At 50.6% G+C, this 17,645-nt stretch overlaps 9 protein-coding genes across 9 annotated transcripts; 5 read left to right on the forward strand and 4 right to left on the reverse strand.

Annotated features, from left to right (window-relative positions):
• Window positions 1–16: 16 nt before the first annotated feature.
• N7455_006516 (uncharacterized protein) lies at window positions 17–914 on the reverse strand. The gene is made up of 2 exons (XM_040956874.2): window positions 657–914; window positions 17–601 (listed from the first exon to the last, which is right to left on the reverse strand). The coding sequence occupies exons 1-2, from the start codon at window positions 781–783 to the stop codon at window positions 105–107; spliced, it is 624 nt and encodes a 207-aa protein (XP_040812566.2). The 5' UTR covers window positions 784–914; the 3' UTR covers window positions 17–104.
• A 727-nt stretch (window positions 915–1,641) lies between these two features.
• On the forward strand, window positions 1,642–4,069 carry N7455_006517 (uncharacterized protein; the record flags this gene model as incomplete). The annotated part of the gene is made up of 2 exons (XM_040957000.2): window positions 1,642–1,896; window positions 2,027–4,069. 2 exons carry the CDS (start codon window positions 1,642–1,644, stop codon window positions 4,067–4,069), a joined length of 2,298 nt encoding a protein of 765 aa, XP_040812542.2.
• Window positions 4,070–4,901: 832 nt separating this feature from the next.
• On the reverse strand, window positions 4,902–6,727 carry capA (adenylate cyclase-binding protein; the record flags this gene model as incomplete). Its single annotated transcript, XM_040957003.2, has 4 exons — window positions 4,902–5,886; window positions 5,943–6,244; window positions 6,304–6,559; window positions 6,681–6,727. The coding sequence occupies 4 exons, from the start codon at window positions 6,725–6,727 to the stop codon at window positions 4,902–4,904; spliced, it is 1,590 nt and encodes a 529-aa protein (XP_040812548.2).
• A 418-nt stretch (window positions 6,728–7,145) lies between these two features.
• Window positions 7,146–8,445, forward strand: N7455_006519 (uncharacterized protein; the record flags this gene model as incomplete). Its single annotated transcript, XM_065605372.1, has 4 exons — window positions 7,146–7,206; window positions 7,266–7,526; window positions 7,583–7,665; window positions 7,714–8,445. 4 exons carry the CDS (start codon window positions 7,146–7,148, stop codon window positions 8,443–8,445), a joined length of 1,137 nt encoding a protein of 378 aa, XP_065461226.1.
• A 134-nt stretch (window positions 8,446–8,579) lies between these two features.
• Window positions 8,580–8,966, reverse strand: N7455_006520 (uncharacterized protein; the record flags this gene model as incomplete). Its single annotated transcript, XM_040956897.2, has 3 exons — window positions 8,580–8,637; window positions 8,705–8,887; window positions 8,944–8,966. The coding sequence occupies 3 exons, from the start codon at window positions 8,964–8,966 to the stop codon at window positions 8,580–8,582; spliced, it is 264 nt and encodes an 87-aa protein (XP_040812544.1).
• Window positions 8,967–9,252: 286 nt separating this feature from the next.
• Window positions 9,253–10,461, forward strand: N7455_006521 (mitochondrial 54S ribosomal protein mL44; the record flags this gene model as incomplete). Its single annotated transcript, XM_040956964.2, has 1 exon — window positions 9,253–10,461. The coding sequence occupies one exon, from the start codon at window positions 9,253–9,255 to the stop codon at window positions 10,459–10,461; it is 1,209 nt and encodes a 402-aa protein (XP_040812580.1).
• Window positions 10,462–10,923: 462 nt separating this feature from the next.
• N7455_006522 (basic secretory family protein) lies at window positions 10,924–11,889 on the reverse strand (the record flags this gene model as incomplete). The annotated part of the gene is made up of 1 exon (XM_040957005.2): window positions 10,924–11,889. One exon carries the CDS (start codon window positions 11,887–11,889, stop codon window positions 10,924–10,926), a length of 966 nt encoding a protein of 321 aa, XP_040812683.1.
• A 789-nt stretch (window positions 11,890–12,678) lies between these two features.
• On the forward strand, window positions 12,679–13,141 carry N7455_006523 (uncharacterized protein; the record flags this gene model as incomplete). The annotated part of the gene is made up of 2 exons (XM_065605373.1): window positions 12,679–12,838; window positions 13,032–13,141. Coding segments are annotated over 2 exons (270 nt in total), but the record flags the coding sequence as incomplete, so codon positions are not given.
• A 93-nt stretch (window positions 13,142–13,234) lies between these two features.
• N7455_006524 (uncharacterized protein) lies at window positions 13,235–17,351 on the forward strand (the record flags this gene model as incomplete). The annotated part of the gene is made up of 4 exons (XM_040957048.2): window positions 13,235–13,690; window positions 13,744–13,862; window positions 13,921–14,129; window positions 14,194–17,351. 4 exons carry the CDS (start codon window positions 13,235–13,237, stop codon window positions 17,349–17,351), a joined length of 3,942 nt encoding a protein of 1,313 aa, XP_040812521.2.
• Between the last annotated feature and the right edge of the window lie 294 nt (window positions 17,352–17,645).

Raw genomic sequence — 17,645 nt, forward strand, 5'->3', positions numbered from 1 at the left:
AAAGAATCGAATATTGAATGCTTTGAATTTCTTTCTTTTTTTAATATCCAACCGGGTATCATGAAAACATAGTCCACATCATGTGTAGTTCTTGCCTTTCCTCTCTAATTCTGACCAACCATCCGCTGCACGCGACTAAGCAGCGCATTGCTCTCTCTGCCTAATCTTCTCTTCCCAAACTGGTCCGGCCGCTTCGCGCGCAATAGTTTCTCACGCTCATTTTGTTTCGCCTCACGATCCTTCTGTCGTGCTTCCTCCGCTTTCCTCCGCTGCTCTGCAAACTCCATCTCCCTTGAGAATGCAGAAGGCTTTGGCCGGCGCTCTCTCTGTTTGCCCTCGCCTCGTGGGCGCCGTTCTGGTCTAGGTGCAGGTGCCGGCTCGGCCTCGGGCTCGTTCAACATGGCTATGCGATCCGGATGAAGTTCCAGAGTTGTTGTGTCTTCACCGGCATTTTCCTCGTCCTTGCCAGTTGCTATTTCGTCTGCCTCGGCGGTATCGTACACGGATCTCCTGGGGGCGATGGCAAGTTCTTCGGCTTTGATCTTGGCATAGGCCTTCTTCACTTTGGCTTTGTGAATCAAGTCATTTTTGATCTTTTGGGCTGTTGTTAATTGTTTGTTAGTCTCATTCGAGGCATAGCTTTCGGGCATGCTCACTCTTGCGACGATATGTGCCATCTGGTAGGTTGGCGGGTCCAACGCTAAAACCCTTGCGCTTCTTGATCGCGGGATCGCCCTTGGATGCTGGAGCAGCATCGCCGTCGTGGGTACGTTTTGGTGCCATGTTGATATTCAAACAAAACAAATGTGTTTTGTCCTGACGTGTGTTGGAATCGAAAGACTTTCGGAGAAAAAAAAAAAGTGGCGATCTCCGCACGGAACATCGGTCTCGGCCACTAACAGCTAAGTATGAACTTTTTGAACAATACAACAGTTGTATACAACGCTTTTTTTTGTCTGTCTTACTTTTGGTTCTAAAAGAGTGAAATAATAGTTAATGAGTATTTAGAATATTGTCTACAATATCATCGACAATGTGTACAATACATGGGACATTATCACAGATTCTATTCTCATTTTTGCTGGTCTGCACACTATGGGTGCCCTTTTTTTTCCCTCTATTTCTCCCCAACGTCTGTCACCTTTTTTTAGGTATCAGACCTCTAATGTCATTATTGAGACCTAAAGAGTGCAAATCTACAACATATTACAATGTAGCCCTGGAGGACTACCCAATCACTGCAATACAACGTCACTGGTCCATCACATGACGTTCTTAGTCCGGATCTCCGAGATCGACGGGTGTCCACCTCATTCAACGACATAATGCACACGACCTACTCAATACTTTCTTCCCCTATTCAACCTTTTGAGGCATAAACTGGGCATTCATACATTTGAGAGAGCAAAACCAGGCCAATGGTGTGACATAAAAAGTACTCTCTTCTATATAACCCGCTATCTCCTTCACCAATCAGTAAAATCGCTGCATATACTCGAATCATACTGGTACACCGCATTCAACTTGGACCCCCCACCACGGCACAGCTCGGCGCTGGTTTCAAAAGGTGCTACGTGGGTGGCCTCCTGAAATGTTACCTTTAGCGTTTCAGGCCTTATAGTCTGCCCTTATCACGCCACCATGCCCCTATTTCGAGATCCGGATCGGCGGCGTCATTATCTATGGTCACCCGACCATGGCAATCGCGAACAGCCGACCACAGGGTCCTCCCAGTCCCCGCTAAATGATCTCAATCGCCATGAGATAGCTGCTCCAGAAATGGCAACCAACTCTATGCATTCAACGGCGTTGGATCCGCCCAAGTCGTGGGCGAATGACCGGGAGGAGCTCATACACCGCATCAAAGAATCTTCGCCTTGGAGGCTTCGACATATGGTATGTGAATCTCTCCATGAATATGCAAGCAGATATTTCTGTTTTTTTTTTTTTTTTTGGTTATATTCTTTTTGTCTTTTCTTTGATAGTCCAACCCATCTCAAGTATACATCGGTTAACACACCAATAGTCCCCGGATAGGCACCACAATGATTTATTTAACACTCGAATTTCACCAGAGCAGTCACAGACAGCAGCAAGAGAGCATGAAGACCGGTCTCTTAGCCGAGAACATCACACCAAAGCGACAGAGGAACTGGGGTCGCCGGCCGATATCCAGAGACCTCGATCCGCATTACACTCCGGTGATTTCAGGGAAGGCGCCACAGATCCCCAGGACTCAAACCCTCCTGGATCTCCTTTTCCCGGGCCCAGTTCGGCTTCTCCCTTTGCTAATTTAAGCTCCTCTCCTACTGCTCCCTGGTTTAGAGGACCAATTTTGTCACCCGATTTGCGAAAGACAAGCACATCAAATGAACATCATCAGCCCGATGATATTTTGAATGCTCGCGCTCGTGCACCGTCAGTGGGTTCATTCTCATCAAGCTATATTCTGAAAGCTCCCACCAGTCCCCTAGTATACCAAGCGAATAATACCGACTTGGACTTTTCGTCCCGTGTTGACCATGGGGACGTTTCGGAGTCTTTGGAGAGAAAAGGCCGCCGCCGTACTTTGCCACCAGAGACATTTGGGAATCTCCAATTCTCCCTACCAAACCATCAAATTCCCAGCCTTGGCAGTCCATCTCCACCCAGACGGCAGCAGGATATCTTCACCAATCAAGCGTCTTTGCCTCGCCGGTCATTGACCTCGGCATATAGTCTTCAACTCGCACCGTCCCCCGGAGGCCAGATCCCACCATCGCGAATAAGAAGGCCGTCTTTTGTCTCCGATATCTTGTCGAACTCCCACGCACCGATGGTAGGGTCTTACGAGGAGTCAATTTTGCGCGGAAGAATGTCAATGAATCCATCCAAGCCGCTGGATTTCACGGCTCAGATCGGCGTCCTGGGCAAGGGGAAATGCAAAGGCCATCTCAAATGCCCGCCGCATGTTACGGTGCCATTTTCGGTTGTTTTCTACAGCTATCCGACCTCGGGGTGTGGCCGCTCAATCTCAGACGACAATCCAAGTCCCTATGTGGGACAGATTGATTTGGAAAATTCCCTCCCAAAGGAGAATCCCTGTTCGACTCGACGTCGCAGGCGACATCCAAATCCCACGGGACTCCATGAAGACACTCCCGTTATAAATGCAGCAAATGATACTCGTACAATTGGTGCCGAATCACAACGCCGTCGGGAAAAGAAGAATCGCAGGTCAGAATCGCCTAAATGTCCCCCAGGAGGGTCTTACCGGATTCCGCAACAAGGTCAACTACAAATTATAATCAAGAACCCGCACAAGACAGCGGTCAAACTTTTCCTAGTTCCATACGACCTCAGTGATATGGAACCTGGCACAAAGACCTTCATTCGGCAACGCAGCTATTCGGCAGGTCCGATCATCGATATGCCGCTCAGTGCTCGGAAGAATTTTGGTACCGATCGCCCTGAAGCTTCCTTGAATCCCACAGAAGACCCTCAAGACAAACCCACCTTGCGATACCTCATTCATCTGAACATCTGTTGTCCCGCGCGCGGGCGCTTTTACCTACATTCGACTATTCGCGTGGTTTTTGCAAACCGCGTCCCGGACGGCAAGGAGAAATTACGGAATGAGATCCAAAATCCCGAGCCTCGGTACACACCATACAGGCCATCCCGAGAGTCTTCCATCTCAAGTACTGCGAGCGCAAACGCGCGCCTGGGAATTGAACAAACTTCCAGCAGACGGAGCGTAGCCCAGGGAGTGATCCCTCATCTCCATCCACATGTGTCATCTCCTAGCGATTTCCCCTCGCAGCTAGATGTGCCAAGACCCATGGATGTTACGGGTGGCCCTCAACATACTCCTCCTTCACATAGTTCGTCTCGGTACAACAAGCTCACCAAGGACGATGAGGATTACGGACGTTATCCAAGCGGTTCAGAAGCCAGCGAGAGCCTACTCGCCAAAAGACTCCGAGGCCTCGATGTGCACAGGTCAGAGTCCACAGTAGATGAACGGCATCCGCATAAATTAGGCTTCTATGATCGACCCTCTCCCACGCACAACCACCGCCCTCGCTGAATGAACCCAGCGCAGTATACTCCAAGAACCTCTACCTCGCCATTCAGTATATATATCAATAGCACCACCCAACACCTATTTCCCACGTGTATTTTGGCCCTGACTTGACATATCATCTCATTTCCTGTCTACACCATTCTCGAAGAACAGCACAGAACAGCATGACATAGGTGCAACTGGTTTGCAGCCGATCCCCTGTTTATACTAACCCACATAATAGCGTCGAGTATTTTTTATTCATCCTGATTCACGCCCAGGCGATGTGTGTATTTCTTTTCTCTATCACTTGGGCGTTCAGTTGATCTGCTTTCATTCCCAGTGCTTTTTGGATATAGTGGGGAGCCCAGGCGCATGGGTCATTGACTATACCCCCTTTCTATATTTCTTTTTGGTATCTTCTTCACTCTCCTTGTTGCTTTACCGTTTACATTAAGTTTATCTGTTAGTTAGGTTAACTTGATGCATTTTGGAATTAGTTATATATATTTCGCCCTGTGAACTGTGTTGCTGCCCGATTTTGATTTTCGTGCGCATCTGCAACAATGTACATGAATGGTGGATATATATTTGGGAGTGTTCACATTCAAAGATGTTGATTTATAGAAAGACCTAAGGTAAGATTTTATGAGCTGTATAAGAACAGGGGAGTTGGAGTTCTGCAATTTATATCTACAGAGCGCTAGATACAGCAACTAAATTATCCAAAATAACAAGTGTCAAGCCACCTAGGAAGAAGTCTATGTGAGCTCGACCTGTCGAACAAGATGTATTACAATTCTTTGGAGTCCATGGAAATAAAATTTCATGGACCCCTTCAACCAATGAGCCCAGCTTAACCAGCATGCTCCACGATCTCGCTCACCAGCACGCCGTTCTTGATGTAGCTCTTGAACTGCTCGGGCAGAGGGCACTCCTTGGTATCTTCATCGGTGCCCTCCGGCGGCGGAAGGTTGATGTTAATAGCGGAGCACTTGCTAGTGAATATCTCAGTATTGAGGCTCTGCTGGCCGAGGTAAACGGTAGCACCATCAACCTGATCCAGCAGCAGAGTGGGGACCGTGCCGTCGATTTGCACAGCGAACTTGGGGCACTTGATGATGTCAAGACTGCTGACGAGAGAGTCGACGATGAGAGAGAGACCAACGCAGTTATCGATGGCAATAGCGTTGGCCTTGTTGGAAACCTTGATGATGGTCTTGTTGCAGCGGCTAATGAGGATGGAATGGTTCTGCTGCGCGGGGATCTCGATGATCTCGCCAGGGGCATCAAAGTTCTCGATGAGCCACTTGCTGCCCTCGAGTTCCTTGCGGGGCGGCTTGCGCGCACGCATGTTCTCAGGCTTGGGCTTTTTGTTAGGTGCTGGCGACTTGCCCCGCACGGCACTAGAGCCTTCAGACTCCGGAACAATTGATCCGGCACGCAGGTTGGGGTTCTTGTGTGTCATCTCCGATTTGTCGACCTTGCGAAGGGTGGAGGTGATACCCTCTCCCTGGTTAAGTTGGTCGAAGACGGCGCCCATGTCTGCTGCTGGTGCTGCGGGGGCCGGAGCGGGGGGAATACCAGGAGGGGGAGGTGGAGGAGGAGCACCACCACCAGGGACGTTGAGGGCAGGCACAGGGGGAGGAGGGGGAGGGGGAGGAGGGGCACCGCCACTGACTGGAGCAGGTCCGCCCTTGGCCTGCTTCAAAGCTTCCAAGGCATCAATGCCTGACTCATTATTCCATGTCAGGCCCTGGGGGAAGTGCTTCTTAAGGTACACCGCAAGAGCCTTGAAGTTTTGATAGTAGGCTTTGATGTATTCGACATGTGCTCTGTCCCTGTCAAACTGTCAACATGGGGATTCCTTCAAAACATCATTAACGGGATTGCTCACTTGTCCTTGTACTCCTTCAGCACCTTATTTCCGTAGTATTCAATGCCACCGATCATGTCCGTGACATACTCCGCCGGCTTGCTTTCAAAGAACCAAGCAAGCGCGATAATACCCTCCGCAACAGCGCTTAGGTGGTTGAACAGCGGCGATGCTCTGTTTGATTCACGAATGTTGTTAATGTTATCGGATGCTTTATGCAGATCCGTCATTAACTCCGGGGGCTGAGTATCAGGCTTCTTGGCCTTCGTCACAACGAAAAGATAGGTGCGTTCAGCTTGGAAGGCTTGAAGGACGGCTTTGGACTATAGATCCAGTCAGCAACTACTCGCGGTATACCAAATCCTATAATTCAAAAACATACCTGTTCAGCAACCAGACCGCCGATCTTCTCTCCCAGCTTGACAAAGTTCTGAACATCTCCCTTGATCAACGCATCGAAGTCCTGAATTTGCGGTGGAACCGGGGCGGCCACAGGGGTTGCGGGCGGAGGAGGGGAAGGCTTAGGGGGTGGTGGAATAGCGGGTATGGAAGAAGGAGAGCCGGTCAACGACTTTGGCGCGCTAGAGTCATCGTATGACATCGCCATATCCTCCAAGCGTGAGGTCGCTGCCTCGAGCCTGTAGATAAGTTCAATGTCAGTCAAGTGTGCTGGATGTAGGTGTTAAACAGCTTAGCGGGGATTAAACCGAAAGCAAAAATGCCATGAGTCAAACACTGCTAGCATTATGGATTACATACCGCTTGATGAGGGTGGTGAAATTATGCATATGGCCGCCGGACGCCATGATAGGCAACACGTTGCTCCAACAGTGGAAGTGGAAAGATAAAGGGGATGATTTGAGTAGGTTGAAACCGAGGGATTGTCGAAAAGCAAAATCCCCCTTCTATTGAGATTTAGGCACTCGAATTCCGAAAAACACACGGGATGATAGGGAGTGGAAAGAAGACAAAGGCCGGAGCTCCTGAGGTCCGCAAATGACGGCTCTAGACGTGGTACTTAGGTATGGTACGTTACAACGGGATCCGCTGGTTGAAATGACGTTGTGGGGTATATTTGGTAATTATATTACCTATATTACCATCCCGATCCACTGTAATGCGATAGTCGAAACTCCCCCAACACCTGTTTCAGTTCTTTGTCTTTCTGTTTCTTCGGAACAACCTTCTTCTTTGTCGTGTCTATACATAGCATTAGCTGCAAATATGGTGGCCCAAGACCAGCCCACTGAGGTCGAATTTTGCACCTTGGGAATGTTCATAATTGGTATGGTTTACCTCGTCCCTTAAAGTGGGATGTAGACTCACAGGTGTATTGTTATTCAGATGATATTGATTTCGGCGGGTCAAGGCCCGGTGTGAAGAATGTCCTCGGTGGTGCAGCGTCATTTGCAGTCGTGGGTGCCCGGTTGGTCTCAGGCTCAAAGTATGCACGATCTGTGAGCTGGATCGTGGATGTTGGCTCCGATTTCCCTACCGAGACGCTTGATGTAATCAAATCATGGAATACAGCCTGTGTTTTTAGAGAGGACCCTAGCAGGCTAACAACAAGAGCCTGGAACGGGTATCATCCCGATGAGAAACGAGGTAAGTTTCCGGTGATTGTCTCTTAAAGGAACGTACCGCGGAGACTGACCGGGCAGACTTCAAATACTTGACTCCGAAATTAAGACTTGAGCCTGAAATGTTGTCCGATTCACAGGCGTGGTCCAAGACATTCCATATGGTCTGTTCTGCATCTCGTTGTATGTCTATAGTGCATGATATTCTGCAGCGACGAGATGAATTGCGGAAGGCAGGGAAAGCGCCGTCTGCCGCTCATGCTTCCAAGCGCCCTATCTTCGTCTGGGAGCCAGTCCCTGATCTCTGCACTCCAGAAGAACAGGACAAGTTCTTCGCCGCAAATAAAGTTGTCGATGTGGTGAGTCCTAACCACATGGAGCTTGGCATGATGTTTGAACATCCCGGTTGGACCGAGAAGAGCCAACTAGGCCAGCAGCTAGTCCAAAGGATTACAGACTCCGGCATCGGTCCCGATGGAAATGGCATGCTGGTTATCAGGGCAGGAAAGGATGGTAGCTACGCCTACTCAAAGTCTGGCAAGATTTGGCTCCCCGCATATCATCAACCCGATGCCTCAGGTGCTACGCCTGTGATCGACCCCACGGGTGCGGGCAACTCTTTCCTTGGCGCTTTAGCCCAAGGCATGGTCACCGAAGGCCGAGAGCCATTCCAGGTCATTGGCTCTGTTCTATCAAACTCCGAAACCTGGAAGAAAACCCGTGATTCTTGGGGTGATTACCAGCACTATCCTATGGCGCTCATTTGCGCAACCGTCGCAGCTGGCTTTGTGGTCGAGCAAATCGGTGTGCCACATATCGATGTTGATGGAAACGGAAAGGAATTGTGGAATCAGACTGAATTCACGGAACGTGTCCGCCTGTACACGCAGCGATTATTGAGGACACTTGAAGAGTCTCCTCAGAGACATCTCTTGGTCAATTGACCAATGGCCCAATGAGGAACGCCCTTTTATTGTCGTACAGCACACAAGTGATCAAATAGTAGAAAAACAAAAAGAAAAGGTTCCGTCCTGCTGAGAATCCGCCTACAACCGCCGTCCAATATGCTGGACCTTCTTTATGAGTCGTTCTTGGCGGCTTGTTGGGTCTCGTGTTCCCGGATTTGCCTGCTCCAGCTATAAACCAAGAAAAGTAAATGTCAGCATAAGGTATACCGAGTGACATGGGGTTCGGGTAACGGACTATCGGCTGGGGAAGAAACGGCCGGGCTCGGGCATCTTGTCGCGGTATTCCCGATCAGCGCTGATGCTGAAGGCGACAGCAGCGACACCAATGACAAAGGCGCCCATGATCGCAGTGTTGGCCCTCCAGTTAGCTGGCTGGGCGTACCAACCACCAGAGGGGGACCAAACTTCCTTGGGGTACCTGCCAGATCGAATCCATTAGCTCCTGGTGGGGTTATGAAAATCACGGGAACGTACGGGATCTTTCCACCTCCACCCATTGTGACGAAGATGCAATTGAAGGGTTTGTTAGGGAAATAAAGCGAGCGTAGGGCTGGTAGTTCTCGAAGGTGGAAGCCGAAAGGGCCGTCTCGGTCGCAGGTCTGATGCCAAGGCGCTAGGGATACATTGGGTTTAGCGCAACCTCACACGACTTGGCCATCCCGTGACTGCCGCGACAATTTCTCTTCTCTCTCGTTGTTGGTATGCTAATTGATTGCGTCGCGATTCTCCCTTCCGTCTATTGTATAATCTTTTTACGGCCCTCAGAATACCACAATCGCCCAAATGAAGAGACTGCAACTCCAAAGATGGAGCAGTTCAGTCCTTTCGCCGCGGGCTCGGACTGTTAACCGTCTGCATCAACACATCTACGGGCAACGTTATCAATCGACCGCTCCCCCGGTCCAAACCCGTGATGATCAGACAACAGCGATTTTCGAGGAGCCAGCACCTTTGGACGAGCAATTGGCTCAGATTGTCAAGGACTCCCACACCCGCCACTCGCAGCTCCAATATCCCTCTCCCCCAGTCGAAGCAGCTCGACAATCTGCAAAACTTGCCGCTCTCCACGCTCGACTCTACCTACCTTCCAGATTACCTATCGAGACACTTGCACGGACACTAGTCGATGCATCAGCAGACCCCAACCCGAACTTCAACAATGCCTCGCTGGCCACTCTCGGTCACGACCTCCTTTCCTACTACGCAACCGAGCACCTTATTTGCACCTACCCTCGTCTGCCCTTGACCGTGATCTTTGCCGCCATGTACGCATACGCTGGGCCCAAGACCCTTGCCGCGATGGCACGAGAATGGGGTGTTGACTTGGCCACCTTGCCCGGTGGAGAGGTTGATCCCGGTCTGTTGCAGTTCCAAAGGCTCGAGCCTGGCACCGAGCTTCCCTCGGGCCCGACCCACCCCACAGCACGCCCATATGAAGCACAGAAGAATTGGAGGAAAACGGTTACTTCTAAGATTTTCTATGATGATGAATTCGGTGACCCGCTCAAGGGGATCAAGTCATCTGCGGCTGGTGTCACCACCGAGCAAGCGAGCGCTGAGTTCGTCCGAGCTGTCATGGGCGCCATCTACCTGCACGCTGGCCGCGCCGCTGCCAAGCGATTCTTCGAGCAACATTTCCTTTCACGACACCTCAACATCTCAGAATTGTTCAACTTCCAGGCGCCAGCCCGTGACTTGACCCGCTTGTGCGCTCGCGAGAGCTTCGAGCGTCCAGTCGCCAAGGTCATTAGTGAGACTGGTCGTAAGAGCAGACACCCCGTCTTTGTGGTTGGTATCTTCTCTGGTCAGGACAAGCTTGGGGAGGGCGCTGGCGCCAGTCTGATGGAGGGCCGCGAGCGTGCTGCTGTTGCCGCGCTTAAGGGTTGGTACCTCTACAGCCCGCTTTCTGTACGCGTTCCTAGTGCGATGGAGGAGCCATCGGCCGTACCGTGGAAGCCGGTCCACGTTGACCTGGGCGAGGTCATTGTTTAAGATATTTGGTGCAATGGGATGCCTTGGTTCAAGGCACGGTAACATATTATTTCATGTCGCTTTTTTTTGTCATGTCGCTTTTCTTTTTCCGGTGTGCTATTCTTTCGCATGGGAAGCTGGCCGGCGGTAAAAAGAGTCATCTATCCTGTCTCCTGCATGACTGGATCCTGTACATTATGGGAATTCCAATCCCTTCGATTCACCTGGTGTCTTTTTTCGAAATTTCCCTTATTGTTTTCTTCTCCCCTGTTTTACTCTTCTCCAGTTAGACATCGGGCAAAATCGTTTTGGCCCTGCGATCCAAATATAGAGCTGCTCTCAGATATCTATTGAATGCATACAAAATCAATACTAATGGAAGCTTTCTGGTCCTTTGAGTCCTTTGATACTGCTGGTTGTATATCTCTAGTGGAACAAATGGACCTACCAATGCCTATTCATATGGACTTTACATCCATGTCATCACTCCGGGTTAAGAATCTCGTCCTCCCAGTGCCCACTACTCCTTCCGGCACCTTCCTTTGTAGGATTGTCCAGGTACTGCCCATACTGTTCCCACAACTCCCCAACCCCAACCCCGAAAAGACCCTCCCAGAATCCAGTACTCTGTTTATCCACATCTTTCCCCTCCCGTTCACCAACATACCCAACTCTCAAAAGCCGATCATTCAGCATCCCCACAGCACCCCTCCCAACTCTAACATCCTCAAGCCACGCCAGGAAATACGCCGTATGCTGATACCCCATATCCCACTTCGGCGGCCTCTCCGCTGCAGAAAGAGGACGTTTCCAGTGCGGCGGCTCCAAACCAGCCTTGAGCCTCACGAAGTCAGCTATGCCCTCGATTAGTCCACCCGGTGGACGGGGAATGTCCCCATTCCCATTTTCGTGGGAACTAGGCGGCGCGGTGTGTTGATAGCAATGCACAAGCTCGTGCGTCAGGACCCCGACTAGCTCATGGAGCGGGTCATCTTTCGCAGATGGACCGGATGTACAGTGCTGGATGTACGGGAGCGAGACGTGGATTTCCTTGTGCGCATCGTCGAGTTCTGTGCCTGTTGTATAGGCTACCCCGCTGTAATCGCGGAGGAAGACTGTTACGGATCTTGTTGGCGGGATGCTGGGTGTGAAGGTTGGTCGGTGGGGGTTCTCGGACTTTGGGTGTGAAGTATATAGGTATTTTATGATGTTTGCTAGGGCTTTGTCGAGTGTTGATGCGAGGTCTGGGATCAAGGTGAGGAAGGCACTTGAGGCTGGATGGCGTAGGTCTTCCACGTGAAGGCGCAGCTTTGGCTGAGAGATTGATGAGGTGAGATTGGATACCAAGTTGGTTTGCTTTTCTTCTTTGCTCAAAGTGTTTGGCTCTTGCTCTTGAGTGTTGCCTTTGGGGATGGCGGAGGGATGAGGTGCGGGGGCGGAGCTCGTCATACTGTATTTAGTTTAATTGATAGCGACTAACTAGGAGCAGATCTTTCATTGGAGTTCTTTGACTTTCTGTATTTGTTTGAGGTGTATGAAAGTCTAGGTTTGCTGAGGGCGGGGGTTCTAAGAGCCCACGTTATGCTGACTAGATCGGCATTCGCTCTAGGGCCTGAGGCATGATCTATGAGCTCCTACCTATATCTACGTACATGTATTGCATATTGCATTATAAACCACCTAACCCTACAAATGCGGTCATCTCAGGGTAAACTTGAAGGTTGTAGTTTAGCACCCTCAAATACGCACCTTGTCGGCGCCGGTGGTCCTTAACAGGTATCATGCTCCACTTTGGCGATCTCGTGGGGTGCTAGGACGCTTTGATTCACATTGATTGGAGTGAAAAAGAAATGTATGGGGTAAGATGTAATCGATTGGATGTCAATTGAGCCTTATATTGATCCTTAACGCGTGTTGGACAATGCGGTGAACACCTTGTAGTCATAGCATAGATTTGATTGCTATTTTTGTACCTTGCTTATAGAATAACAAGGAAAAAATTCCGATTCAGGTATTTCTACTTAGCAAATATCAGTATTGACATTGAGATGTTGTAAACATGACGCTGTTGGTTGCCCATTGCGACGACTGATCCCCAGTTAATAAACAAACCAGTGTTGGGCTCTTAATATGTGTGCTTCGGGCACAACTTCACCATATTAGACCGGTGTAGATAGGAATAGACAGGTAACAACCTCGGTACATAGGAAATAGCAATTTCCCAAAAAAAGCCAAAGAAAGGGTAACCCCCTTTTAATAATCCTCTACATCCCTCGCGCTTATCGTCACGCGCTTATCGCCCCTTGTTTTCACTCCGTCCGCTTTTCAACATCCCACCATATCGAGGTCAACTTTGCGCTCTTCCCCATACTTGTCTTTGTCGCTTTCATCGGATTCTGTACGTTATGACCCTTCTATTCCATATCCGAACCCTGCACGATGCTCCTCGCCATTCCTCTATTCCCGATATCCTATGCCCTTTGCGACGATCCCATCCCATAACTATTTGATGCTCTCACTACCCACACGCGTCCATGCTTTTTTTTTTCTCTTTATCTTTATCGCAATCGCATTTCCTCTGCTTTTTCTAGCTATCACTGTCTTGCGCTGGCAGAATCTGCTGCTAACTTTCATCCTGGCTAGTGACAAATCGAAATCCGAGTCTGTTCTCCTATCCGCCATTGGCCTCGTCGCATTTTGATTCCCCTGGATCGTCCATTACATACACTCTCGTTCTTCTGTCCATTCCCTTCGCAGTCTGACCCGAGTTGAGATTGATCTCTCGGTGTTGACAATGGAGGCGAAGGCAGCGGAGCTACTGGCGGCCTTCAAGAACCCCAACTTGTCTGTTGATTCAAAGATCGCCTACCTCTCCAGTGTCAAGTCCGATATTAAACAGAAAAATGTCCCCGAGGGAGCGATTCGCACCATTTTCGAAACATTGCGCCTCGCCCTGGGCTCCCAACACTACTCTGTTCTCGGAGCGGGGTTCTCCACACTTGGCCATCTATTGAAGCGCCTTGCAATCCAAGACCAGGAGCAATGGATTGTCCACCACGCCCAGGCCTTGTATCCTATTCTCCTGGATCGTCTCAATGACCCCAAAGAACGCATAAGAGCACAGGCCGCATCCATATTCACCGAACTGTGGCCATTCGCAGGTAACGAAGTCGAATATCATGTTCTGGAAGTTGCACTGGTTGGGAAAAATCACAGAGCGAAAGAAATGGGCATGCTTTGGCTGGCAAATGTAGGCGTATGCATCCTGCAAGGCTTGTCTCAGCTACTAATCTCGACCTGCAGATGACGAAAAACCATGGTTTGTTGTTCCGCCAATATGTTCCTTCCCTGGTTTCGTGCTTAGAGGATGCCGATAGCGCCGTTCGAGATACGGCGAGGTTGGTCGTGATCGATCTGTTCCGGTGAGTGAAGCTATCCCTATAACCATTATATTTATTGAATGCCCCTAACCAAACTCAGAAACGGCCCTGCGAGAGCGAAGTCGGATCTGCAAAAGCAAATGACGACACGCGGTGTGAGGAAATCCATCGCAAATGCTGTCCTCTCGGGCATTGGTTTAGGATCCGTCGAACCCGATACTGCATCCTCTACGCGCCCAATGTCTCGGGCTGAACGTTCGATTTCGGTGATGTCGTCACGTTCACATGCTATGGAACAGACTGATGATGGTTAGTATTTTAATTCTATTTATATCCTTGGAGATTTCCGCTGGTTGTACTAACTTAATTGCAGAGATGGAGCCTGTAAAGAGCCGTCCAGCATCCAGAGCTCATCGTGAGCGACCGACAGCCTCTTCCGCACCTACAGAGCCACCAATTGTTAACCGACCCCGCACACCGGCCCCGACGCCAGCACCACAGCAACCGTTGCCAGACGATGATGGTGTGGAACCGTTCGATGTTGCCTCGGCGAGGGATATCGATGATCTTGTACGCGATATGCTCCCCTGGTTCGAAGGAAAGGAATCCGAGGACAATTGGTCAAAGCGTGAAAAGAATGTGATTCTTTTCCGCAGACTGACTCGAGGAAATGCGCCGCACGACTTCTCCCAGACCTATATCAATGCAGCAAAGACACTCCTTGATGGGATCTTGAAGGTTCTCAACTCTCTACGAACCACAATGTCTAGCAACGGCAGTCTTTTAATCCAAGATATTGCCCGAACATGTGGCCCTAGAATTGACTCAATGGTCGAGATTATTATGCAGAACCTGTTGAAGCTTTGCTCGGCGTTGAAAAAGATTGCCGCCCAAAACGGAAATGCCACAGTCGAAGTCATCATTCAAAATGTTTCATTTAGCATTCGCCTGCTGCAGCATGTCTCTTTCGCAGCACAGGATAAAAACGTTGGAGTGCGTCTGTTCGCCGCGGGGTGGCTAAAGATTTTGATCATCCGCCAAGCTCATCATAAAAGCGCAGTTGAACATGGTGGTGGCCTTGATCTCATTGAGAAGTCAATTACGAAAGGATTGGGAGATGCGAACCCTGGTGTTCGCGAAGCAACGCGGAGCACCTTTTGGACGTTCTATAGTGTGTGGCCGGAACGAGCCAATGTGATAGCAGACACCCTCGACCCCAAGTCGCGGAACTTGCTGGAAAAGGATTCATCGAACCCCAACCCCCCTTCAAAAGGTGCACCTTCATTGCCTGCAAAGAGCCCCGCTAAGAGTCGCTCCGCTTTACAAGAAGCTATTGCTGCTCGGAAGAAGGCCCAGATGCCTTCTAGACCCGAGTCGGCTCAGCCAACTTTTGCTGAGGCGAAGCCACCTGTCCCTGCCTCCAAGTCCACCCGGAGTGTCCCAACTGGGGCCCCACTATCGTCTCTATCTTCTGCACCTATGAGACCCGCCATGAAGCCTCGACGGGCAGAAATTAGTCGTCCCGCAACCGCAGACCCCTATGCTCGTCGCCCTGAGTCACGAGCCCAGTCTAGTAGTACCCAATCTACCCAATCTACCCGCCAAGCGACCACTTCCCCAAGAGCTGTGAGGTCCAAACCATCAACACCTACATCAAAGGCCCCCCTAACGGCGCCTCGAACTCGCCCACATGAATCGGCACAAGCTGCTACAACGAAGGGCAGACCGAAGAAACTCGATTTGTCCAAGTCCAAGTCTCACAATGATCTTATGGCCGCGAGTCGTGCTCGCAGCGACTCGAACGAAAGCCTGGCCAATCAGCCATCTGCAAGAACTCCCCGCCAGGAAAGCTACCTCAGTGCATCTGAGGATCAACGTTCCCCCGCATCCGTCATGTTGGAAAGTCCTCCCCTCAATGCATCACAGCCTCTTCTTTACGCAGCACCAAATGGCCCTCACGCCGACTCAGTCCCTGTTGAAGAACCAGAACCGATAATACTGGAGGAACCTGTTGTTCCCGCCCCTCCACCTCATATCCCCGAACCGAATCTTGCGGTATCTCCCGCGCCAGTGTCTCCTGCTCGCCAGCATTCAGATCTGGACTTCGGTTCTGGTCCTGTATCTGCTGTCAAACCCCAGCCTGAGTCAATGGTGATCTATGAGGATCCCACCACGCCCACTGCAGACAGACACGAGACTCCTGACTACGCCGCTTCGGTGGGACATTTTACCCCTGCAAAGTCGTCTCCCGGCCGTTCTGATCAACCCGAACATGGCGAAGCAGCAGAGGCTCAAACTATCTCCGAGGATACCTCAGCCCCGGTAGCCGCTCCAGCTAGGATGCCTACACCTGATTTGGCCCCTAGGCAGGAATCTGGTATGAACTTTGAAGTTCGAACTCCATCTCCAACACGCCGGGCGCCGCTTCAACCAAGCCCGTCACCAACGAGGGGCCGTGTCCAGCCAGCCGCTTCTAATATTATGGGTATTGAGGCCGTGATTCCCCAAGAGCATCATGTGGGAACGAACGGGACCGATGGCAACAATGAGAATGCGACTCCACACCTGGCCAAGACTGTAGATCTGCCTGCGGTCCCGCGGTCTGCAGCTAAGCCGAGTGCCCTCGAAGAAGTGACGGCAAACGAACCTACACCGCGTTCGCCAGAAGCGAGACAGAGATCATTTGAGTCGATACCTCCATCACTCTCCCAGTCGACGTTGTCCCAATCAACAATGTCTGATGATTCCACACGACGCACTCGAAAGTGGGTTGATCGTCACCGCAGCCCTAGCCCGCGTTCGAAGGACCCGGCCAATGCTAAGGAAATGATCCATAAAGGCCTCGCTCGTATTGTCTCGAGAACCATGGAGCCCTCGGGATATCGGAAGCTACAGGGACTCATCCAATACCACGGCGATGAGATTGTGTCACAAAGCCAGGACTACAATGCATTGCTGGAAGCTCTATTTGCGGAACTGGAAGCGACCCCTTCCAACCGCAAGGATCATGACGTGAAAACCCAGGTTTTGGCCACTATCCGTTCCATGCTCCTACGGACCCGCGAGAATTTCCACCCCTATGACACTCGTGCTATGGCATCTATTATCCGTGCCCGTCGCCACTACGAGTCCACTTCCCACTTTGTCACTTGCCTAGAGGAAGTGGTAGACAAACTGGTGTTTTTGACCTTGCCCCAGACGGCGATCGTCGGTGTTCTGCAGGGATTGGATCTTGGAGCAGACGCAGAGAATGATGAGACGTACCGGTCCACTATCATGGGCCTGAGTACTATCCAGCAGTCGCTATCGCGCCCCGGTGTTGATATCGACGACGAGCTCCTGGCTCGTATCGGTGCTGTGGTGATGCAACAGCTCGGACACCCCCGCCCCGGTGTCAGGAAGAACGCCACTGAGCTCTGCACATTCTTGAACATCACCTTTGGATCCGAGCGAGTGCAAAAAGTCACCCAGCCTCCTCGTGAAGGATCCCTTAACCTTCTGACCTACTTCATGGCCCGACGGACCCAGTAATTGTTTCTTTCTTTTTTATCCGCTTAGGACTACATGTGTATGTGTTTAATTACCCTCGGTAGCGTGGTGGCGTGTCAGGCCGTGGGATTTCCGGTGTACATAGGTTCTTGTTCCATATTTTATTTTGAAAATTCATGTTTGTATGTTTGTTTCCTTGCCGGTATATGAGTCTTTTCCGTATTGCCCCAGACTCAATCCCTATTAGAGCCAGCAGGAGCACCCTCTCTGTTTTGACACCCCACCACCAGATATAAACCAAGCTAGCGAGATACAAAGACTCTTTGTGTTATCTCA

This window comes from Penicillium solitum, assembly GCF_028829755.1.
Source record: "Penicillium solitum strain IBT 25940 chromosome Unknown utg000004l_segment0_segment0, whole genome shotgun sequence".
Taxonomy (NCBI): Eukaryota; Fungi; Ascomycota; class Eurotiomycetes; order Eurotiales; family Aspergillaceae; genus Penicillium; species Penicillium solitum.

Coding starts and splice junctions, on each gene's coding strand:
- N7455_006516 (XM_040956874.2), bottom strand. CDS start 783: ATGGCACCAAAACGTACCCACGACGGCGATGCTGCTCCAGCATCCAAG. Junction 602..656: donor TGGCACATATCGTCGCAAGA/GTGAGCATGCCC, acceptor AATTAACAACAG/CCCAAAAGATCAAAAATGAC.